Raw genomic sequence first — 22,382 nt, 5'->3', positions numbered from 1 at the left:
CCCCTGTTTTTTTTTTTTTTTTTTTTTGAAGGTAACAAACAATTGCTTTGTTTAAATGGACAAAGGCGATGTGGGCAAGGTGAGGTGGCAGGATCTCTCGGCACAGACGTTCCTGATAGGAAGGCACCAGCAGGTCCACCGGCGGCAGACCGAAGCCCACCTGGAGGAGAGCGGGCAGAAGTGCGTGGGACACTCTGCACACCACCCAGTGGCCCCCAGGAGGACCAGCCACCAAGGGGAAGCAGCACCACAAATAGGGAACAAGGTGGACGGACACCATAACCCGGGAACACGGCAGGCAGAGAAAGGACATCCCTTCTGCAGCCTTCTTGCCCCAGACGCGGAACCTCAGCCCAGTCGCAGAAACCACTGGACAACAGAGGGATCTGTACGCTTGGAAGCACAAGGTGGGTGGACACAGGACCCAGGGAGGCTGTCCTGGAGGGCCTGGAGATTGCGGCCACTCTCCCATGAACAGCTGTGTGGGAGCAAGAGCCGGCTAGGAGGGAGCAGGCGGAGGGGGGGGCTACGTGGACAAAGCAACTTCTCCATCCGCCTGCAATGACCTCCACACACAGGGCCACAGCACAGACGCAGGATGGCGGGATGGTGCCGTCGAGAGCAGGCACCGTCCCCCACAAGACAGGATTGAAGAAGACACTCCTGGCGGCTCACAGGGGAGGGGAGCTGGCGTGCTCTGTGGGCAGGACGCCCCGGCCGCCTGGGTTCAGACCCGTGGGGGTCTGGGGAGACACAGGGGAGGCGAGCGGCCCTCAGGGTGGAGTGTGCCCCACGCGACCTGGGAGCTGGCATGTGGAAACGGGACAGCAGTGCAACCCACCACCCCGGCCCCCAGGCTAAGACCATGGCCCAGGAGACCCAGAGAGACACGGCGATGCGCCTCAGCCTCGGGGTAGGGGTGCTTGTTTCCCCCCCTGCCCGCCTCTCTGTGGCCGTCCTCACCCCCAACCAGAGACCCGACTCTTCACACAGGAAGGACACAGGCCGGTCAGAAGGCCAGCAGGTGGTGGCGGCCGGGCCACCGGGAGGCTGCTCGCTGTCCAGCCTTGGGCTTCATCTGCGCAGTGGGGACCGCAGCGCCCTGGAACTGGACAGGACCCCCCCCAATGGCCCCCTCGTACCAGACTCCGCCAAGGAGGCAGGGGCTTGCTCGGCGCTTCCTCCACGGTCCTCCTGGTCCAGGCGTGCTCCCTCCACCCCCGCGGTGCTCGTTCATCTCTGGGGAGGACAAGCAGTGTGTTAGCAGCACAACCCAGAGCAGCCCCAGGCAGAGCCTCTTCCCAAACCCTTTCCCGTCCCTCCACCCAGACCGATGGGAGGTGCTTGTCTGCTCCTGTCCTGCGGCTTCATGTGAGGGGACAAGCTGGACCCCCAGCCCCTGCCAGCAGAGACACCAGGACCTGCCCCCAGAGAAGACGGCTAGGCTCTGGCTGGCAGCTCGGGCATCAAAGGTCTTCACAGGTCCCCACAAGATGTGAGGGCATCACTGACAAGTCAACGTCCTGTCCCCCAATCCCCTCAGCCGGGGCGCTGCCATGCTGCTGGCACGGCCTGCCCCGCACGGTGACCTCCCTGCCCCTGTACAGTGACCTCCCTGCCCCCTGCACCGTGACATCCCTACTCCCCTGCACCGTGACCTCCCTGCTGCCTGCACCGTGACCTCCCTGCCCCGCACCGTGACCTCCCTGCCCCGCACCGTGACCTCCCTGCAACAGCATCCACTAGACACTGTGCGCAGCACGAGGTGAGGTTGCAGGGCCAGATGCTTGTGGAATTTCTGAACTGAACATAAAAACCAACCCCTGGCTTGGCTGTGGTTGCAGCTCTGGTGATGGGACGGGGTCCCAGCAAATCCTCGCTGGCCCTGGGCTTCACCCACGGCACACGGTTGGAGTTCGAGCTGCTCCTGTGCCCTTGCCGGGGGTTCCTGAGCCCCCTACCCCAGCTGAGCCAGGCTCTCTGTTCCTCCACCACTCAACAGTCCAAATCCAGTGGTGACTCTCCACGGCCTCCCCCCTCACTGCGCCCCTGCACACCTGGGCTCCCTCTGAGTGTCCACTCCCTCTTGGTGAAATGGGATGGAAGGGACGCACCCCTTGAGAGGCACAGGGGTGACGTTCTGAGGTGGTATGACGGGCTTCCCAGGCTGTGCCGTGTCTAAGCCACAGGACAGGGCTCCGCACATGGATCGCCAAGGAGGCCACGGAACATCACCTCAGGCCCACGGCAGAGAAACCAAGAGGAGAGTGTCCTCCCACCCTTGATATTCAAGAGCTTCCTTCCACGGAGGAGTGCGGCATCCTGGGCAGCCCCGAGCCGGACCGTGCTGTGTCAGAGAAGCAGACGCCCTGCTTCCTACATCCTGCAGCGGTCAGAGCTCCCCAGAGGGCCAGCGCCCTGTGCACCTTCCCGTGCACTGTCCCGATCGCAGGCTGGGCCGGCAGCGGGGCAAGCGAGCGGGCCTCGCACTGACGTGGGGGCAGAGATGTTCATCTATGGGGCCCAGGAGGGCAGGTGCTGGGGCAGCCACCGTCACGAAATGCCATCAAGAAAGAGGCCCAAGTGAAGGAGGAGGGGGACCCGCCTGCAGCAAGGAAAGGGAGCGGTGCAGTGAGAGGGGAGGGCAGGAGCCCCTGGCGGCGGGCAGGGTCAAGCCAGTATATTTGCTCCAGAAGGGCTCCATCGCTTGCTTGACACGGATGTGCCCTGCTCTGAGACCTGCTCTGCAAAGCTGTGTGTGCTTGTGGTGGAGCAGAAGGACCTTCCTGCCCTGCAGCCTGCACTCCAGCCAAGGGACTCTTTGGGGGTCCTCGGGGGGATGGCCTGAGCTCAGGCTGGGTGGCTGCCCGGCACCTGTGGCCAGTGACCAGTGTGACCCTGCCGTGTGGCCAGGACCCCCTTGGACAGCATGTCTGATGTGGGGACGAGGCAGTGTACCGCTGACCCACTGCATTTGCCAGCAAGTCTGTCCCCATCAGGGTCCTGAGAGAAAATACACTCACGCGGGATGATTTCAGGATTGAGGAGGGTTTATTCACAAGGGCAGCGGCGGACGGCGCCCAGGGACAGAGCAGGAGCCCTGGGCTGGAATAGGGGATGCAGCCGCCCCAAGCCCCGGGAGGAGAGACCCAGGAGGACTCACAGGAAGGAGTGGGGGGGATAAAGACCCTGCCCTCCCTCTCCCCCTCCTCTAACCTCCTGCGGGGGCCCCCCACTGGCCAAGCCCAGCCAGGAGAGGGGCACTGGGGTGCTGTGGACATGGTCCATACTGGATGGCCTCCCGGGGCCCAGAGCACAGTGGAGACGGGTGGTCGGCGGAGCTGGAGGACAGAGGCGGCCATGAGGACAGGCCCCAGCCAGGCTCCTGCGGGGCAGAGCACAGCCACCGCAGCCAGCGGCACGGCCAACGAGGTGGGGCAAGAGTACGCGGTCTCTGCACGCACATCTGCAGCGCGTACCTTTCCTTAGAAAAGACCTGTGAGCCAGGTGATTGGAAGGAGGGGAGGAGGGAGTTAAGAGAGAGTGAAAAATCAGAGAACAAGACAGGAAAGAAAGCGGGCGGGTGGAGAGGACACGGAGTGATGAGGCCCAAGGCTGTGCCTACACCTGCCCAAGACCAAGTGGGACAAAGAGCAGCCTGTTGGCTCCCAAGCAAAGCAGAAACCGACCGTTCCCCAGAGAAGTCACAGCCGGCCGGCCGGCCCCCGACCCCCCACGGGCCCCGCCGGCGAACACTCACCGTCTCCACTGCTCCACCACCGCCTGCTTCTCCCGGCACTCCCGGTCGGCCACGGCCCTGCTCTCCTGGGGCCTCCTGGTAGGAAGCCGCCGTGGTGCCAGGGCAGGTAGGACGCTCCTGACGGAGGGCGTCTTCCTTCTACAATCACAGCTCTTGCGATGCCCACTCAGCCTCGGATGGCACGCGCTAGAACACAACATGCCAGGTGTATAAGCAGGGCCCACGGGGACAGCCGGCACAACGGGGCTGCCTTCCCAGGGCCCCACAGCCCGGGACTCCCGCGCCAGGGGCTGCGGACTGGCTCAGAGTCCGAAACAGCAGCGGGACTGCGGAGAGCCCGGGACAGGCCGGCCGGGTCTCTGCAGGATGTGCCCGCGTCCATGTTCAGGAGGAGATCCTGGATGCAGGCAGCACAAGGAGGACGCGTGCTCTATGCGGCCGTGGAGTAGCCGGCGGAGAACGTCAAGGCCGCGTCACAGCCAGGCGCCTGCCCTCTGTGCTTCCAACACTTCCAAGGTCCCCATCCGTCAATCAGACTACAGAGTTTTCGAGCCTCGGAACAGGTGAAAGAGCAGTGTGATAAACCCCAGAACACCTTTCACACAGTCAATGCACATTCTCCATCTGCGGCTCAGTACGGCCGGCCCCTGGCCTCAGCCTTCCTCTTCCGAACAGCCCCTCCACGAAGCTGGACCCCCACAGACACGCCAGACACGTGTCCCTGACTGCGCAGCACCGTGAACCAGAGTAACCAGGATTCTGTGCGTCCCCAGGAGCCAATTCCTGTCCCCCTGGAGTGGCTTCGCCCCCTGTGAATGTACGACCTATGTGCACCAGTAAATACTGTCTTTGCGTTTGTGTCCACACACACACACACACACACACACACACACACACGGCTTGTTTCTCTCTTGCGTACTCTCCCCCCTGAGGTCCGTGCTCTGGGTATCCACAGCCTTAAGCCAGGCTTCGCATGCACTGCACGGTACGTGCCGACCAGGCTCGGCCTGACATCTGAAAAGATAACTGCAAAATAATATTACAACTTCAGAAAGATCAAGAAAATATGCTACACTTACCTGGACACGCGTCTCGGGCTGGCGTGCTCTCCATCCTTCGTGTTCAACGCCGCCCTGAGATTTGGAGGTAACTCCACCGCTAGGAGCTGGTTTTCGAGCACTTTGGCCTGTTCGTGCTCAACGAGCTCCTGCCTCAGCTTCCAGAAGCGCTTGATTTCTTCCTCACCCGGCCAGTCTTCCGCGGAGTCAGTGGACTTTCTCAGCTCGCTCAGGTCCAGCTTCTCAACAGGCGGGAAAAAGTCTGCCTTTTCTTTTAACAACCCCTTCTGATCCTGGGAATTAATGGCATCTGGGTCAGGCACAGTTTCTTCTTCAGATAAATACAACGAGGGCTGTGACAGCTCACTTAGGCTCATCGTTGTAACTGGTGAAATCGCTAGTAGGATAAAATGTTGTTTGAGTAGACTAGACTCCAACACCAGCTCCCCAAACCAACCCAGTGACCAGCTCCTCCTGCAGAGGAGGCCTGGGGTCAAGGGGGGGACAGGCTCCCCCCGCAGAGAAGGCCTGGGGTCAAGGCAGGGGGACAGGCTCCCCCCGCAGAGAAGGCCTGGGGTCAAGGGAGGACAGGCTCCCCCCGCAGAGAAGGCCTGGGGTCAAGGCCAGGGGGACAGGCTCCCCCTGCAGAGAGGCCTGGGGTCAAGGCCAGGGGGACAGGCTCCCCCCGTAGAGAAGGCCTGGGGTCAAGGCGGGGGGACAGACTCCCTCTGCCCCAAGGCCCTCACACTCCATGTAAATCTATGCAAATAAATAAACTTTTATTTCCCCCCCCCCAACCCTAGACCTTTTAATATCTTTATTTCTAATCAATTTTTAGCCCATACACCTACTGTTTCTCTTTGGCAATACTTTTGGTGAATTTAAACACTTGTATCTCTAGGTAAATTACCTGAAAGAAAATTGGCCAGGAATAGTCTTGCCTTTAGGACTAGGCTCAAATGTCCCCTCGTCAATGGACTAGCTCTGGATGAGTACCCCCAGCCTCCCGCAGCACCCCCACCCCCCGCCCGGGACAGAATTAGGTCCAGGTCGGGCTAACACAGACTCCTTCTTGGCTTTGGGTCTCTGAGTGATGGTGGTGGATTCCGACCCATAGTTAAGAGATCAAGCTAGTATACTCTTCAGGAAACAAGGACATTCATGATTCGCAGTAACAGGCTGGCAGTAGACAAAACAGATGCATGGAGTTGACTGCTGGGCCACCACATGCCCTTGGCCTTCACCATTCCAGAGCCTGGCACGTGAAGGCCAGCCTGCAGGGCTGGAGAGCTGTGTGCCCACCCCCAGGGGAAGCCCTCGATGCGACCAAGTGTTGCTAGTGCCGCGGCATGCGTGCCCTACTCCCACGCTCCGCTGGGAGCAACTCCTGGACTTGAGTTCAGCAGTGGCCCTTGACAAATGTCACCTTGGAAATGCCAGGTCCTGACCCGGTCAATGCGGGAGGCACCTGAGAGGCTCAGCGCGACCGCGGAGGCCCAGTGGGGCTTTACCTGTTTCACGCGGCACCCGGCAGGACCAAGCGCTGGTGTGCAGAGTGCACCTGCCCCGCTCCTGACCTGCGCTGGCTCCCTCCCCTTCCCCGCCTCCCGCCTCAGCCTCCTCCCCGATCAAGCACTGGCCCTGGACTCCTGACTCAGAGCTGTTTCTGGGGGACACAAACCAATGCAATCAATGTTTAAAATGAGGCATTCTGGGGCCGTTTGTTTGGATTTGGGATAAAGATGATTTAAGCAGAGCAGCACTTTCTAATCACTTTGGACGTTCCTTATGTTTACCGAGATGCGCTTAATTATTTACACGCTTTGGTTGTATCACATACATAACTGTCGTGGCTGTTGCAAATATATGCATTTTCTTAATTCTAGAAGTTATATTTTAAGTTATAAAAATTTAGATGTTTGAAGTAAATTTTTGGAATACTGACTTTTTTGTGAGCACTCACTTACAATTCTCTTTTATCTCTACTTTGTGTAAGTGCTAGGCTGCTCACTCACGATTAGATCACCTCACGAGCACGTGAGGATGTCTGGCTGGATGATACGGACGTTGGAAACATGGGATCAAGTGTTCAGAGAGCAAACCATCAAAACAGCGGCGGGACCGTGTTCCCTCCCCAGGAGTAAGGGCGGTTTGTTGTGCTTGTTGTCCAGTAGTTGTCTGAACAACCATGTAATTCCTGAAGCAGGTGCCTGACGGTGGCTTGGTGGGGAGGACGGTTTCATTTGATTTATCCTGGTGAATTTTTACCAAAATCCACCGAGACAGGCTCTATAACGGACACTGAGAATGCAAACCCATGGACACAGAACCAAGAAAAGCTGCAGATCTGATAGCTTGACACAGACACCTGAGCACGGTGTGAGTCCCGCAGAGGACACGCGAGGCCTGTGCACCCCCGTGACATCATGAAGGAGGGGCAGCCCCCCCCCGGACCTAGCGGTGACATCGTGAAGGAGGGGGCAGATTCCCCGGGCCTAGCTTTAAATAGCACTGACTCCAGTTCTAATGCAGTTTGTTGCAGTGATTGTTCCACAAACCTTGGGAAGTTAAATCTCGGGGGACAGAATGCTGGGCAGCATAGATCTGCAGGAAGGCCAGGATAGCGCCCAGTCCCTTCTGCACCACGAGCGGAGCGGGGAACTCCAGAGGACAGTGTCTCAGGTTCAGCGCTTTCAGTGAGGTCACGTTCCCTGCGCGACAGAGGAGAAACCCAGAACTTCACACGCTTTTCCGTGGAATCAAACAAGGAGAGAATACTGTTTGCATATTAAAGAAGAAAAAGACCTTATTGAGAATTTTGGGTAAACGGTAGGAGAGATGTCTGCAATTTGCTTTGAACAAAATCTGCAGGGAAGGCAGGCTGCACAGATTAAGACCAGGCTAGTTACAAAAGTAAATAAATAAAACAAACAGAAGGAGCAGTAACAGCCCTCTGGCAAAAATCAGAATACAAAGTTGCTATATTATCTAAAATGCCTATTCCTAATGACAAAAGACCCCTAAAAGGCATGGAAAGAAAAGGAACCCGTGACTCATACTCAGGAAACAAGCAGTCACTAGAAACTGTCCTCGAGTCAGCTCAGATAGCGGAGGAAGAAGACAATAACTTCAAAGTAGTCACAAATATGTTCAAAGGAATGCAGAAAACCCATGTTTAAATAATTAAAGACAAACATGGTAAAATGACTCAACAAGTATAAAATGTCAACAAAAACAGAAATTATAAGAAAGAACCAAATAGCAGCTCTAGAGTTGAAGTTACAAAGCCCGGGATGAAAAATGTACCAGAGGGACCCAACAGCAGATATGAGATGACAGAAGAGACGAGTGAACTCAAAATAAAAAGTATCCACTCTGACGATCAGAGAGAAAGATGAAATCAGGAGCTTGCAGAGGCCTGTGGAGCAGCGGCACGTATGCTGACCCACGGAACGCAGCGAGCCCCAGAGGACGAGGGCGGGAGCAGAGCGCTACGTGAGGACACCCGGCTTTGGCGACAGACATCAGTGTAACTTCCAGGACGTTCATCAACCAAGTAAGATAAGCCACAGGCAATCCCACCTAGAAACATCGAAACCACTGAAAGACAAAGAAAAACAAATGATCTTGAAAACAGCACCAGAAAAACAAGGGGACAACATACAAGGGGACAATGAGAGTAACTTCCAGTTGAAAACAGTGGAAGCCAGAGGACAGGGAACAACATATTCTGAGGGCTGAAAAATCCTGTGGATCAAATGCCCCAAATCTAGCAAAAATACCGATGAAATGAAGATATTCCCAACGGATGCAGCAAGAACGGTTCACCCGAACTGGCCTAGAGCGATCACTAAAATGAATTCGTAATTTAAAAGCTCCTGCCGCACACACAATCTCAAGGCCCGCTGACAGCCATGGCACTAAGTGAACGAGTTTAACGGCAGAAGACAGAAACTGTGAACTCAAAGACAAGTTAACAGGAGGTAATACAAACTGGAACAAAGAGAAAAGGGGATGGGAAGAGAAGAGCATATTTGAGGCATGTGGGACAGAATCAAAATCCCAACATCCAGGTAATTGGAGGCCCAGGAGGAGAGGAGAAAGAGAATAATGTTGACAGCCAGGGATTTTCCAAATCTGATTAAAGACATCAATAAACAGATTCCAGAAGCTCAGTGAACCCCAAATAAATACAATGAAAGCCACACCCAGGCACATTGCAGGTGAACTGCTGAAAATTAAACATAAAGAGAGGAATTTTCAGCAGCCAGACAAAAGGGATACATCACTTTTAAAAGAAAAGCAGTAAGACTGACAGCTGACTTTTCAACAGAGGTTAGAAGCCAGAAGATAATAAAGACGTTGTAAAATGAAATCTGGGTTCCTATACTCAGCCAAATATTCTTCAAAAATGATGGAAAAGTAAAGATCCCTTTTTAGAAAATCAAACTTGAATAACTCTTACCAAATAGTCTTACCAAAAGACTAAATGACAACACTAAAGAGAGATCTTCAGGCGAAGATGGTCATCCCAGATGGAAGCAGGGAACTTTGAGAAACGGGTGAACATGTAAGAAAATATAAATAAATACTGACAGTTTAAGATGTGTTTGCTGGATTTATAGCAAGACATCAAAGCAAATTCTATGAAAACAAGAGCACAGGGGCAGGGAGGAGGCAACAGGAAGAGCGCTTGCTTCTGTAGCGGTCGCTGGTCAAGGACGTGCGCGTGGTGTCCAGAGAACCACTAGGTAAGGCTACACACGGTACAATGAGGGGACTTTACTTCCAGCCGTGTCGGAGCAGCTCCAGTCAGATCAACTCTCCAGCAGATACCAGTTTGCAGAAACCGGGCAAGACAGAAATGGGAAGCAGGCAGAAACTAGAGGGGGAATGGCAGCTTCAAGAAGAGAAAGACACAAATGAGTGTACTATCTGTATGGCTTTCTGCACCACACAGGGCGGCTGGAACAGACAGAAACCCATTTGGTCATAATGACCCGCAGCCCCAGAGGACAGCCTGGAGAGCTACCACAGCTGCTCAAAAGTGAAGGGTGGACTCCAAAGAGAAGAGGACTATGGAGGGGAGCCTTCAGTCTCCGTGTACATGTTGTGCGTGCAAATCTGTGGCACAGTCCTGAACCTGCCACGCATAGGATGGGCTGCAAACAGCACGGCCGCAGCTACTGCCCACTGCCAGACAAATAGAGTTTGGAGTCTGTCTCAGTCCTCTCAACTTAACTACCTATTTTTAAAAAACCAATACTCTAAAGAGGAATATAACAGAATCCAGAATCTCTACAATGTATCTATCACAATGTCCAAAATAAAATCCAAAAAATTATTAAAGGGAAAATATGTTTATAGCAAATGAAAAAAATAAGAACTCTCAGCAGAAAAATAGAAACTATTAAAATATGAAAATTCTAAGGCCGAAAACACAGTATCTGAAAAAAATTACTAGGCAAAGTTCCCAGCCAATTGGAGATGATAGAAAAGACTCATAAACTTGAAGATGTTTATCTATCTTCTGTGAAGAACAGAAAAATGACCTTTAAAATGTACAGAAGGTCAGGTATCTGTGGGACAATAACAAAAGTTCCAACAAATAGGTACAATGAAAGAGGAGCAGAAAAATATTTAAGGCTTAATGACCAAAATATTTCCCAAATTTGGCAAGAGATGTCAATTTAAAAATTAAATAAATTCAACAAACTCCAAGGAGGATAATTACAAAGAAAACCACAGTTAGGTACCTCATAGTCAAGTTGTTGAAAAGCAAAGATACAGAGAAATCTTGAAAGTAACCAAAGCCAATCAACACAGTTCATAAAGGAGAACAAAGAATGAACGACTCTGAAGCCTGGTTATCAGCAGAACTTCTTTAAAGTCCTAGATGAAAAAATTCCAACCCATATTTCTAGATCAGCAATATTCTTTAGGAATTAAAGCAAAACAGGGGCCCCTGGCTGGCTCAGTCAGTTGCGTGGCCGACTCTTGGTTTCGGCTCAGATCATGACCTTGGGCTCCCTGCTCAGTAGAGAGTCTGCTTGTCTCGCTCTCCCTCTGCCCCTCCCCTTGTTTGTGCATACGCACATGCACGCTTTCTTTCTGTCCCTTAATAAGTAAATAAATCTTCAACAAAATAAAAACAAAAATTAAAAAGGCAGAGATTGACTGGATAAAAGAGTGAACCCAACTATATCCTACAATACTAGCAATGTATTGTAAATACAGATAGGTTGGAAGTAAAAGAATGAAAAATGTATACCATGCAAAGAGTAACAGAGGAAGGTTGGAGTAGCCACACTAATATATATTGAAAGGCCAATAAGCACATGACAGAGTTTCACATCACTGGCCATCAGAGAAATGCATATGAAAACCACAATGCAGAGTAACAAAAATAACAATATAAAAATCCCAAATTTCTATTCAACCAATAACAGAGTATCAAAATACATAAAGCAAAAGCTGACAGATCTAAAATGAAAGGCAGACAAATGCACATAGTTCAAGATTTTAAGACAGTCCTTCAGGCACTGACAAAATAAACAGACAAAAAAGCATGTAGATAATTTGAAAGCTATGATTAAGCAACTTGACCTAACTCAATACATAGAACATCACATCAAGTAACAACTTGAGAACACACAAGCCCCTCTAGCACACCAGGCGACGTTTACCAGACAGACTGTATCCTGGGCCAGAGAGCACGCCCAAATGACCAAAATTACACAGTATATGTGGCATTAAACGAGAATTCTACAAAAGGAAGGGAATTAGAAAACCTCCCATTGTGTGTAAATGAAGCAAGACACAAAGAACCCATGGGTCACAGCGTACTTGAATATTTTGGGCTGAATGATTATAAAGACGCTGCATGTTGAGACCTGTGGGCACAGCCAAGGCAGCACCGGGGGGGACTCATAGCTGTGACCGCATAGGTTAGGAAAGAAAGGTTTAAAATCAGTAATCTAAGGGGGCGCCTGGGTGGCTCAGTCGGTTAAGTGCCTGCTTCGGCTCAGGTCGTGATCTTGGGGTCGGGCTCCCTGCTCAGTGGGGAGACTGCTTCTCCCTGGACCTCTGCCTCTACCCCCACCTCTGCTCCCTCTCTTCCTCTCTCTCAATAAAATCTTTAAAAAAAAAAAAAATCCGTGATCTAAGCCTCCAACTCAATTGGTTAGAAAAAGAACAGCAAATCGAACCTAGAAAAACAAAGATAGTTAAGAGCATAAATCTGTGAGACAAACGGATGCAGGACAGAGAACATCGTCTTCTGCTCCCTCCTCCTCATTGTTTACAGCAGGGAAATGAGTAAGAAGGAAGGCGCCACACTGCCACACATCCTCACGGATAAGCCCCAACAGCACAGAGCGAGCCAAGACTGCAAATCACCAGGAACTCATGTTGGTATGATTCAACTTACGAAACGTTCAGGAGGGCCATCTAAACACACATTGCTGGGGAGACCTCTGTGGCCAAGCTGTCCAGGAAAGCAAGCAGAGGATGGATACGGACCCGTGGGCTCCCAGGGAGGGAGGGACGAAGGTAGAATTACGACAGTCCCAGAGCAGTGCTGATGCCTGTTTTCCTTCGGCTGTGCACGGGCTACAAAGCCCTTCATTCTTATTATGTCTAACCCTGTGTTTATGTGTCATACTTTCTATGCAGAGTATATATTACAGCATTAACAGCCCCCGAGAGCTGTGCTATCTGAGAGCCTGGGAAGGACGGAAGTAGGAGGGATTATTTAAATATGAGCCAGCTCGCCCCCTGTGACTTGCCTTGTATTTCCATTACAGGTTCCATGAACTTAAAAAGGCCGCGTTTTAAAACCAGCTTGTATTTTATTGTTTGAACACTTACCCAGCTCCACAGGTAACATTTTGATAGGATTTCTTTCTAAAAGCAAAGTTTTCAAATGCCTTTAAAACAAAACAAAAAGTATGTAACTTAGAAAGCAGAAAATGAAATGACCATCCCCAAAATACACCATCAAATTTCTTCCTTTGCCACCACAACGTCATTGCAGGCACACACACTTGCTGCATGCCACACGTGTGGCCCACAGACGTCTGCAAACGTGGCCCCCGGTCTCAGCAGCGGGCCGGGTGCTCTGCCTCAGCACACTGACATTCGAGGCCAGGTGGTTCTCTGTTGGGGGGGCTGCCCTGCACCTGTGGCGTGTCCAGCCGCATCCCGGTCTCTACCCACCAGCCCAGTAGGACCCCCTCCCCACACCGTGACAACCATGTCATCTCCAGGCATTGCCAAAGCTCCACTGGGGGCAACACCACCCCGCAAGGGGCCTGGTGCTCAGACGCCACTCTCCGGCATTTTTGGAGGTGTGTGGTGAGGGATCCCAGCACCCTGAGACGCTCTGTGAGCAAGGCTTTCCTGGTCAAAATGCCGGGAGGCTTCTGTCGCGCAGCACGGCCACCCTGCTGGGGGAAGGGACCTGGGAAGTCTCAGAACAGGGCAGCACAGGATCAGGGGCGTTTCTCCATGCCTTTGACTCCAGATCCCTTCCTACTAACACCTAGTAACATCTCCTATAAAACCTCGCACAAAATGTACTGTGGAGAGACAGGATACAAGGTGCCCACTAGAAAGTTACTAATTGAATGATATGGAAAAATGAATATCTCGTGTTAAACTCCATCTTGCCCCTTTTACCCTATCATGCTGCTTCTATTTTTCACCTTTAATTCTTAAGACTGTATCATACAGTAAGGATCAATTTCTTGTTCTCCTTTACTTTTTAGGGACCACTGCTGAAATCTGGTATAAAAAGACCACAGATACCCTGGGGCTCATGTTTAGCCCAGGGGTTGGGCGTCCAGGCAGAGGGCAGGACCCCCCGCCCCTGCCTCCCTGTCTCTGCATCACCCTGGGCAGAACTGTTGAATCCGCTGTACTGTTTCATCTCCAGGGACGGTCTGCCAGCCAGCACAGCCCGCCACAGCGCAGAGTGGGTCGTCGGGGCCCAGGCACGCAGGGATGCTGACTGTGTGGGGCTGGCTGCCTGCCATGGGGGGAAGACCTCACAAGCCCCTGGAGAAAAGCCCCCAGCTGCCTTCTCCTCTAACGCTGAGCTCAGCAGCCCCAGGAAACCACGAAGGGGACTGAGTGGCGGAGTGGGGTCCAAGCTGTGCCCCCCGGCTTCAGCCCTCCTTTCCCAAAGGAAAAGAGAGGAGCAGCTGAGCACACCTACAAATCCCATAAATGAATCAATGCGGTGGGTGGAGGGAGGACACCTCAAGCCTCATTTCAGCCTCAAGGTGAAAAAACTGAAATCCAACATCACAACGGATGAGGGTCCCCAGGATTTGAAAGGAAAAAGACAATTTCACAGACATACAATTGAGAGTTCTATTATTCGAGTTAAATTAGGTTTAATTTCTGGCTTGGCAACCCCAAAGGAAAATCAGATTACTTGAGGATTAGACAATTTTCTTTCCATTTATGCTCTTGGATTTTCCTTATTACTTGAAGTTTTAAGGGAAGAGACTTTATATATTGAACTTTTCTTGACGTCCGTACAAAAGGTGAATTATTTCAATGTTGTCTCTTCAACTACTGGTTTTGGGTTCAGCCCCTTTTATTTGTGTAATACAAAAACCAGGCCGAGGATGGGTGCGCGCTTGTCTGCGTAAGACGGACAGATGCTGCAGACCGGGGAGCAGGTGGGCAGATGCCCTGGCCTGTGGGTCGGCTGTGGTGGGCGGACACCATGGGAACCAAACCATCCATGGAAAGTGCACCCGGGCAATGACCTGTTTGAATATTCTCACACGCACTTTGAATAATAAGCTGATAAATGTTGACCCTGTAAAAGGATCGGTAATCCGCCAGTTATTTTAGTGACTTTCCATTGAACGTACACGCTTGCGTGCTGAGTTGGAGGCCTAGGGAGACGTATACACTGCCGTACACGTGTTCCCGCTCTCTCTGCTCACAAGCTCGCACGTCCAAGACAATGAGAGGGGGAGAACATTCATACTGGCATTGCTTTAATTAGGCTTTTTGGAAAGTTTAAGGCTTTTAATAAACCCATAATTACTTAACATTTCTGATTAATACGTTTCTGCTCTCAGCAAGCTGGTCTAATTTTAATGATAGAATGGGCTATAAACCCCATGCAAAATTATATCTCAAACAATATTAAGCAGCTGGCTTTGACTGGCAAAATCAAAGAACTCTGAGACTGGAGGACTGTAGACTTATCCCATAGGAAAGAGCAGTGCTTGGGGAATGGGCTTTTGTCTATTTACCCTTTGAGTAGCAATCCGTCTCCTCGGCTGTGCGAGTGCCACAATTTACGGACAGAAAGCACTAAATTATCCTCAACAACCCTTGACCACAAGATCAGAAGACTCTCAAGGCTGTCAGGCTGGAGGGGACACAGTGGGCGCAGGCCCAGGGAAGGCTCGGCCACCTGCCACGCAGCCCTGGTTGGGGCCAAGGACATGGTTCTGTGCATCCAGTGGCACAACTCACGTCAGGCGATCTGCTCTGCAGAGCCCCACAACCCCAGGAGCTCCAGGAGGCGGCTCCTGGCTCTGACTACCCCCTGCTGGAGACCCTAGCTTACCACCAGAAATTAGCTGCTTCCTTGCAGAGCCTGAAAAGGCACAAATGATTCACAGAGATTTTCTCTCACTGTGACATGTGACAAAATACTCTCTCCTTAAAAATTACTCTGAACAACAGTGAGCTGCAGGTCGGCCTGGCGCAGACCCCTCTCTGCTGTCTCACAGCGGCCACTTGGCTTTCTGCGGACACGGTCACTCAGGTAAGAATGGGGGTCGCCCGTGGATACCTGTCTTCCTCCCATGCCCTACATCCAACCTGAACCCCAGGGGCTCTCCAGTGCCCTGCAGCTCTGCGTGGTCAGCCTTGCTCAGGCCGCTGCCTCCTAACGGCCCCCTGCTCCTTACAGAGTGACCTCAAAGCCATGTCAAATCCTACCCCCTCCATTCAAATCCTCCGTGACTCCCAAGGTCTTTCGAAATGAAACCCAACACTGCAAGCCCGGCCTGCAAGGGTGGCCACCTCTCCCTCCTGCCTCCCGGCACGCGGGCCCCCTGGCGGTCCCTCCATCCGCCCTGCGCGCACACCCACGGCCTACGCGTGTGCTCTCCTCTGCTCAGGAGGCGCTCACATTAAATGAGACCCTGCAGTGCTCACTGGAAGGTTTTCAAAAGGTCGGGAAACACTGACAGGGAGGGTGCGGGAGCTGGAGGCGCTGAGGTCGGGGCAGGAGGCCGAGCTCACAGTGAGTGCGGCTCCCGAGGGCCTGAGGCGGCCAGCTGACCCTGGGCTGCTGGCCAGGGCCACATGAGGAGGAGGGAGGCGCGGCATCTGTTCCAGACATGGGGGTGCTAGGGAACCCCTGGGACCAGAGCAGCGGGAATGCGGGAGGATAACAGGCACTGCTTTCTTTGGGGTTCCCGGCTTTCCAAACTGGAAAGCACTCCTCGCTATTTATCAGAAACTAACAGGCACGCGCAGGCCCTCAGAGCAGAGAGGCTGGTTGAAGTTCATGAGCCACATTCCGGACCCTTCCGGCAGCTTCGCGTGCTGAGTCTCGGAGCTGGAGCCGGGTGTTGCAAACACCTCCCGCCGGCCCCGCAGAGGCCCCGCGGCTATGGGCGTTCTTTGTGCTGTTGTATACCCTACGTGGTAACTACAGTTACCCGTCTTCCGTACATTCAGCCGCTGCGCCTGTCGGCTGGATTTAAAAGCAGCGTTAAACACTTCTACATTGAAATCAAAATTCAATCAGGAGTGGGAGCTAAGCAGCAAAAGAACAGGCACTCAGACTTTTTAACACATGATGGTTTCTTAAAACCTGGAAATACAAACATACAACTTACTTGTGAGACCCAATCCCAGAAGGAAGCGCTTTAATTCTGTTATAGCGGAGGTCCAGCCAAGTCAGGTTTGGCAGTAACTGGAAGAAATCTTTAGGAATCTCGCAGAGGGCATTTCTTTGAAGATGCAATTGCTTCCAGGGAAAAGAAACGAGAATGTCTTGTCAACTAACTAAATTTTAAAACATGATCCATCCAAGAGCATTTTCAGAACCACCACAGGCTTTTGCACTCATACATATCAAGTGACAAGAAAGCCCAAGACAGTTTACACAGCAGACAAGAGTCAGAAAGGAAAGCACCAGGGTCCCTTGCCCAGCTTTTGGGGCTGGAGAGTGACTCCCGAGCTGGCCCACGGCTCCCTCGCAGCTGATGGCCCAGCCACCACCGATGCACACACCAAGCTCTCTCTGCGAATATCCTTTAACACCAGACTGACTCCCCCAGTGTTTCAGTCCCTCTCCTCCTTCCTGGGCCCCACGCTTGGCGCCTCTTGGGCTCCGCTGCCCCTGCCCCTTCCCCAGCACCCATCACAGGCAGCCCGCAGTAACTCTGGACAGGGGACAAACGGCAAGAGCCGGGTCTGGTCCCAGGGACTCGTCCCAAGCCAAGAGTTCAGAGCAAACTACAGGACACGTGCAGGGTGCAATCTGCCTCGGCCCCACGGCTGTGGACCCCGGTTACCGTCAGCAGCTCAGCAGAAGCCGGCCGCTGTCGTGAGATGTACGAGGGAGGGAAGGTCCGTGTCAGCATGTGCAGCACTGACTCCAGCCGTGCAAAAGGTACACACGTGAGGCCACAGTCACAGCGTGGCACGATTACAGGGAAATTTTTTATGAGTAGGCTCCATGCTGAGTGTGGAGTTCAATGAGGGGTCTGAATCCGCAACTGTGAGATCAAGACCTGAGCAGAAATCTAGAGTCGGACGCTCCACTGACTGAGCCCCCCGGAAGCCCCCAATTCTGGCTGCTGCTGTGACATGTTGCGTGTTTCTGCAGCACTTTGAATGTCACATAAGCACATTTAACACCTTCCGCGACGGCAGAGCACAGACATTAAGAACGCTGGCCTGGAAGCCAGACTTCCTGGGTTCAAATCTAGATTTGGAAACCTTATTAGCTGTGTGACTCTGAGCAGGCTCCCAGACCTCTGTGTGCTTGTGTCCCCTCTGTAAACGGGGTCATGGGACCCACCTGCCCAGGTGCACCAAGCGAGCAGCGCCTGGCACAGGGGAGGGCCAGCAAGAACCAGCCATCATGACTGAGGAGTACCGAGCGCGGCCCGTGCTGCCAGCCGCCCCCTTCGGCCGCAGCATCACGACTCCCAGCCCTGCCTCCAATGCCGTCTGCCAAGTCCCTTCACAGGGTAGGGCAAGAGTTTCACCAGCGCGTGGAAAGCGCGATCTCCAGCTAGCTGAGGCGTGGCCAGTCAACCCTGCTGGCCGCTGGCAGTCACCTGGCCACGGTCGGGCGATTCTGCACGCACAGCGTGTGTGCACCTCGACGCCAGCCCGCTCTTGGCCTCGGCTGCAGCGTGACCTCCGCGCTCCTCAGGCCTGCTGTCTCTCAGGGCAAGCTGGCTGTAGCGCTCAGCTCGGACGCCACAGACCCTCCCAAATGCCGCAAGAGGCAGAAGACAAGGCGCTGCTCTGTGCAAAGGGCCGTTCGAGTCAACGGCGAGCTGACTGCAACCGCAGAAGCCCACCCCTCCTCTTGGGTCCGGTGGGACTGTGCGAAGATGGCCTCCCTGTGCTCCATGACCGCACGCGTCTCTGGACGTGCGACTGGTGACTCCAGAGATCGCTGCGTCGCCGGCACACGCGCCTGTAACCCACAGCGCCGAGCAGCCACCTCACTCCATGATTGGTTGCCATGGTAATAACATTTATAGTCGCGTCTCTGTTTTCCGAGAGGCATGAACAGTTATGACATTTCTGTATCAAGCCTGAAGAACGGTTTTCGAATTTCCCCCTTCTTCCTTTATGGGCAGAGGTCCCATAAATCTCATGGCGTGTTGGGAGTCTTCGTTCACGGTTGGGAGCATTTGCCCTCAGACAGGGCGGCCCTAATGACCCAGGAATTCGCTCCAAGAGGTCGGCACTTGGGGAAGAGAAAACAGGTGCAGTGCCGGCTGTGACCGCAAACGCACAGCATGTGACACACGACAGCCACCTAACACCCCAGCGTGCAGCTCTGTGCAAGCCCTCGGAGACGTCCGCCTACTCCTTAACGGCGCAATGGTTCACGTGTCCTGCAGATACCACGCTTTACGCGTGTCACAGTTTAATTCTTGTGATATCCCACAAGAACAATCTCACTCTCGCGCTCCAGATGAAGACAAACGAGGTCTAAGGGATTATGTGAGTCCTAGCCGAGCCCTGCACTCTTGCCCCTCATGCCAACACTGTGCTCTGACGGAACCTCGTTCTAGAAACTGCAGGGGATGAGATGGTACCGCTAGTTTAGCAGCTGGCAGGGGCCTGGCAAGGCACTGGGCACAGGGGAAAGTCAGCGTGTGACGTCAGCAAGGCAGGGCTGAGAAACACCGCATGGGAGCTTTTAGGGGGGATGTTTTAAATAGGAGATCAAGGGTGTTCTCGGCAGTGGTTTCTACCATGGGCTTTTTGGTGCTTAAGACTTTCCCAAGAAGACAGGATAGATATCACAGTCTGACTCCACAGGTATTTCCACTGGCTGCTCCCCCTACCGGAATTTCTCATTTTGTGGTGTGCTTGCCACAGGAGACCCCGAGTCAACCCTCTTCTATCTCATCCTGGAAACTCTCTCCTAGAGAGAGGACTCCAAGTAAAAGCCGCTTATGTCCGCATGGCAGAGGTACAAATGCCCTGAGAAATGACCCACTTACTTTAAGGTTGGGAATTTTAAAGATCTCTCCTAAATGGTGAAGACCACTTTGACTCAAGTCTAAAATCGACGAGGAAGAAAAGATGACCCCCTTCACAGCCTTGTGAACCTCTCTGGAGGGGGCAGCAGGCATGCTCCCAGCTTGAGCAGCGCGGCTGTCCGGGTCAGCAGCCCCCGGGGGAACCTTGCAGGAGCTGCTTCCTTCCATCTGTCAGCCAGGAGGAAACAGCGCTGGGGACCTCTGCTCATCCTCCTTGGTCTGCGGTCACCTGGAGACAGGGAGGGGAGACAAGCAGCATCTAAGTGCCCCGACACGTCCTCCCAGGGGCATGGGGTAGCTTTGTGGCAGATACACAGCTATTTCTCACTTGCTTACAAAACCATCATTTTTAATAATCAGTAGCATAAATTCGACGTTTAAGTTTAAAGGAAGGAAGGAAGCTGGAAATCAAGAAGATTCTGACTGAATGTTATGCTCTTCACTTTGTACCACGGCGTTCCAAGACTTACCTTTTAACTCCTGGAAAACACCACGATACAAAATAAGAATGGCCATTTTAGGGATAAGAACAAATCAGAACGTTTCAAAGTCAGTAAACAAATATATTCCTTCCGTGAAACGGGAGTGTGGAGGGGCTCCTAAGTTTGCCCTGCTTGCTTCTGCTGTGGTTCTGAGCTCTTTGCAACAGGGCTTAAGCTCCCTGGGTCCCAGAATCCCACCAGTTTTGCCATTTGGCTCAGCGAGCAGCACGGGGTCTGGCGAACACAAAGTTAGGTGCTGGGAAAAATTTGTCAAAATAGAATCTTGACTTTCAGTTGCTCAACGATACTTGGAAAGTAGTTCAAGAACTGCAGCTCACCGAAAGCTCTCCCAGCCAGGCATCCCCGTGTGACTTCTGAACCGCGGGTCCAGCAACAGTGACCCGCACTGGAATGGCCCCTCCTCCACACAATCCCCCCCCCACCCCCGGGGCTCTCCCAGGACCAGGAAAGGTGTGGCAACAGGCACTTTCTTCCTGTTTTAGGGATGAGGAATGCCAGGACTGGGCCCAAAAGCCCAAAAGCCGAGCAACTGATGAGCGAGGGCCAACGCACAGGTGCGACCCCAGGGTGGGCCTTTCCCGTGGGTCCTTACTTGTGAATCACCGACAGTGAATGGCCCGAGGGGTGCAGTCAACCTCCCACACACCTCTGACCAGGGGAAAAAAAAATCTCAAAACTGAGTATGAATAATGGGATCTAAGACAGGACGGAGCTGGCTCCCCGCGGGGTGGAAGCTGAGCGCCTGTCCCCACCGCGCCTGCCTCAATTTCCCCATGTGCGCTGGGCCGGGTCGGTCGNCACTCCCGCGCCCCCCCCCCACCTGCGGCGCCCACCAACCCCCTCCCCCGCTCACCTGCAGCTCCGGCTCCGCGAGCACGCTGGCACACCCCGGACACGGAGAGGTGCAGCCCAACAATGCAGGCTGCCAGGCCCACGCGGTCGCCATGGAGACGCCCAGACGGAGTCCCGGAGGCGCCAAGCCGCGCGGAGAGCGCGCAGCCGCGGAGAGAACGGTGCGCTTGCGCACGGGGCCCCTGCGCCGGCCGCGAAGTCCCAGCCGGGCTTGCCGGCGTCCCCTGTGGCCTCCTGTGCGAGCCACTGGGGGACGCACAGAGGGGACACGTGTGCCTTAGTCCTGAGAGACCTATGCATGAGGAAGGCCCTTACGGGCCCACCCCCGAGCGAGCAGGGTCTGGGCGGGGCGAGCTCCAGGCTGACCACCGGCCTCCAGGGCCCAGAGAGCCCTCCCACGTGGCCTGACTGCCCTCTGCCCTGGCGGGCCTGGCGGCTTGGAGGGGCCCAGGATCGCTGCTGTCACACGGACACCCACCCCCCTCCCCGCCCCTCTCCCGAGGCAACGGCCTCCCCAGAAGCCCGCCTGGTAGCCTTTGGGCTGTCCTCGGCCAGAGTTGCTTCCAGTCACCAGAGGGGAAAAGAGAGCCACACGGGCCAGGGCCAAGCAGGAGTCCCTCTGCGGCCTGCCCCTTGGCCAAGCGCCCAGGCAGAGGACGGTGAACACCAGGCAGACGCGGAGCCCCTGGGGATGATGTCCTTCAGGGAGCCGGGGCGTGGATCGAGGGCTGTCCCTCTAGGGCTGGTGCTGCAGCTGGGGGCGTGCAGAGCAGGCTGCGGGGAAGGGAAGCGGGAGGGGAAGTGGGGGAAGTGAACACAAGCGGGAACGCGCCAGGACGCACGAGGCGGACCTCCCGCAGAGGACGTGGGCAGCAGTCATCACAGAACCACACGCTCGCCCGCCTACCCCGAGCTGGAGAAGCTAACAGGCCCTGGGGGCCGGGGAGCAGCTGCACACCTGCCTCCCACCAGTGAGGTGAGCCAGCAGGTGGGTGCGCTGCAGCCACACCTGGGGCTCCACCCTGACCTTCCAGGTGTGAAAACACTGCGGCAGCTGCTTCACCCTTCCCCCACCCCCACACGCACCAAATCTCACCCAAGTGCCACTAGTGGCCCAGTTAGGAAACCCTGTGGGAAAGGGAATTGGGGTGCGGGGTGGAAGTTGAGGCTAGACTAGCTGACCTATCACAAAGCCACCACAATACCGGCAGTTAAATTGGCATGGCTGTTAGACGTACTGGTCACTGGGCAGGCTGCCAAAAGTATCAACTACAAAGGCCACTGAAGAGCTTTACACAGACTCTAAGATAAGATCCACCTTGTTGTAGGAGATCACTCTCGGTTTCTGCTGTGGAGAGGGCACACTAGGTTGTTATGACCAACCCTTCCACAAACAAGGGAGTGAAGAATTCCTGAAAGGTGTACT

At 53.9% G+C, this 22,382-nt stretch overlaps 1 protein-coding gene across 5 annotated transcripts in view; it reads right to left on the bottom strand.

Moving 5' to 3' along the window:
• LRRC27 (leucine rich repeat containing 27) overlaps positions 1–21,845 on the bottom strand; it is a 35,610-nt gene extending 13,765 nt beyond the window's left edge. For 2 of the 5 annotated variants that reach the window (XM_034663458.1, XM_034663460.1), the window contains exons 1-8: positions 20,958–21,105; positions 19,563–19,830; positions 16,701–16,831; positions 12,688–12,746; positions 7,377–7,529; positions 4,840–5,215; positions 3,761–3,946; positions 1,143–1,239 (exon numbers count right to left, since the gene is read on the bottom strand). In XM_034663458.1, coding sequence (XP_034519349.1) covers positions 1,143–1,239; positions 3,761–3,946; positions 4,840–5,215; positions 7,377–7,529; positions 12,688–12,746; positions 16,701–16,831; positions 19,563–19,769 — 1,209 coding nt within the window. In that variant the 5' untranslated portion in view covers positions 19,770–19,830; positions 20,958–21,105. Of the gene's footprint in view, positions 1–1,142; positions 1,240–1,968; positions 3,342–3,760; positions 3,947–4,839; positions 5,216–7,376; positions 7,530–12,687; positions 12,747–16,700; positions 16,832–17,890; positions 19,524–19,562; positions 19,831–20,957 lie in introns of those variants that run through there. The other 3 variants (XM_034663461.1, XM_034663463.1, XM_034663462.1) reach the window with 3 other exon arrangements.
• Between the last annotated feature and the right edge of the window lie 537 nt (positions 21,846–22,382).

The sequence above is a fragment of the Ailuropoda melanoleuca genome, chromosome 6 (genome assembly GCF_002007445.2).
Source record: "Ailuropoda melanoleuca isolate Jingjing chromosome 6, ASM200744v2, whole genome shotgun sequence".
Classification (NCBI taxonomy): Eukaryota; Metazoa; Chordata; class Mammalia; order Carnivora; family Ursidae; genus Ailuropoda; species Ailuropoda melanoleuca.
This window is presented reverse-complemented; position numbering and strand designations above follow the sequence as displayed.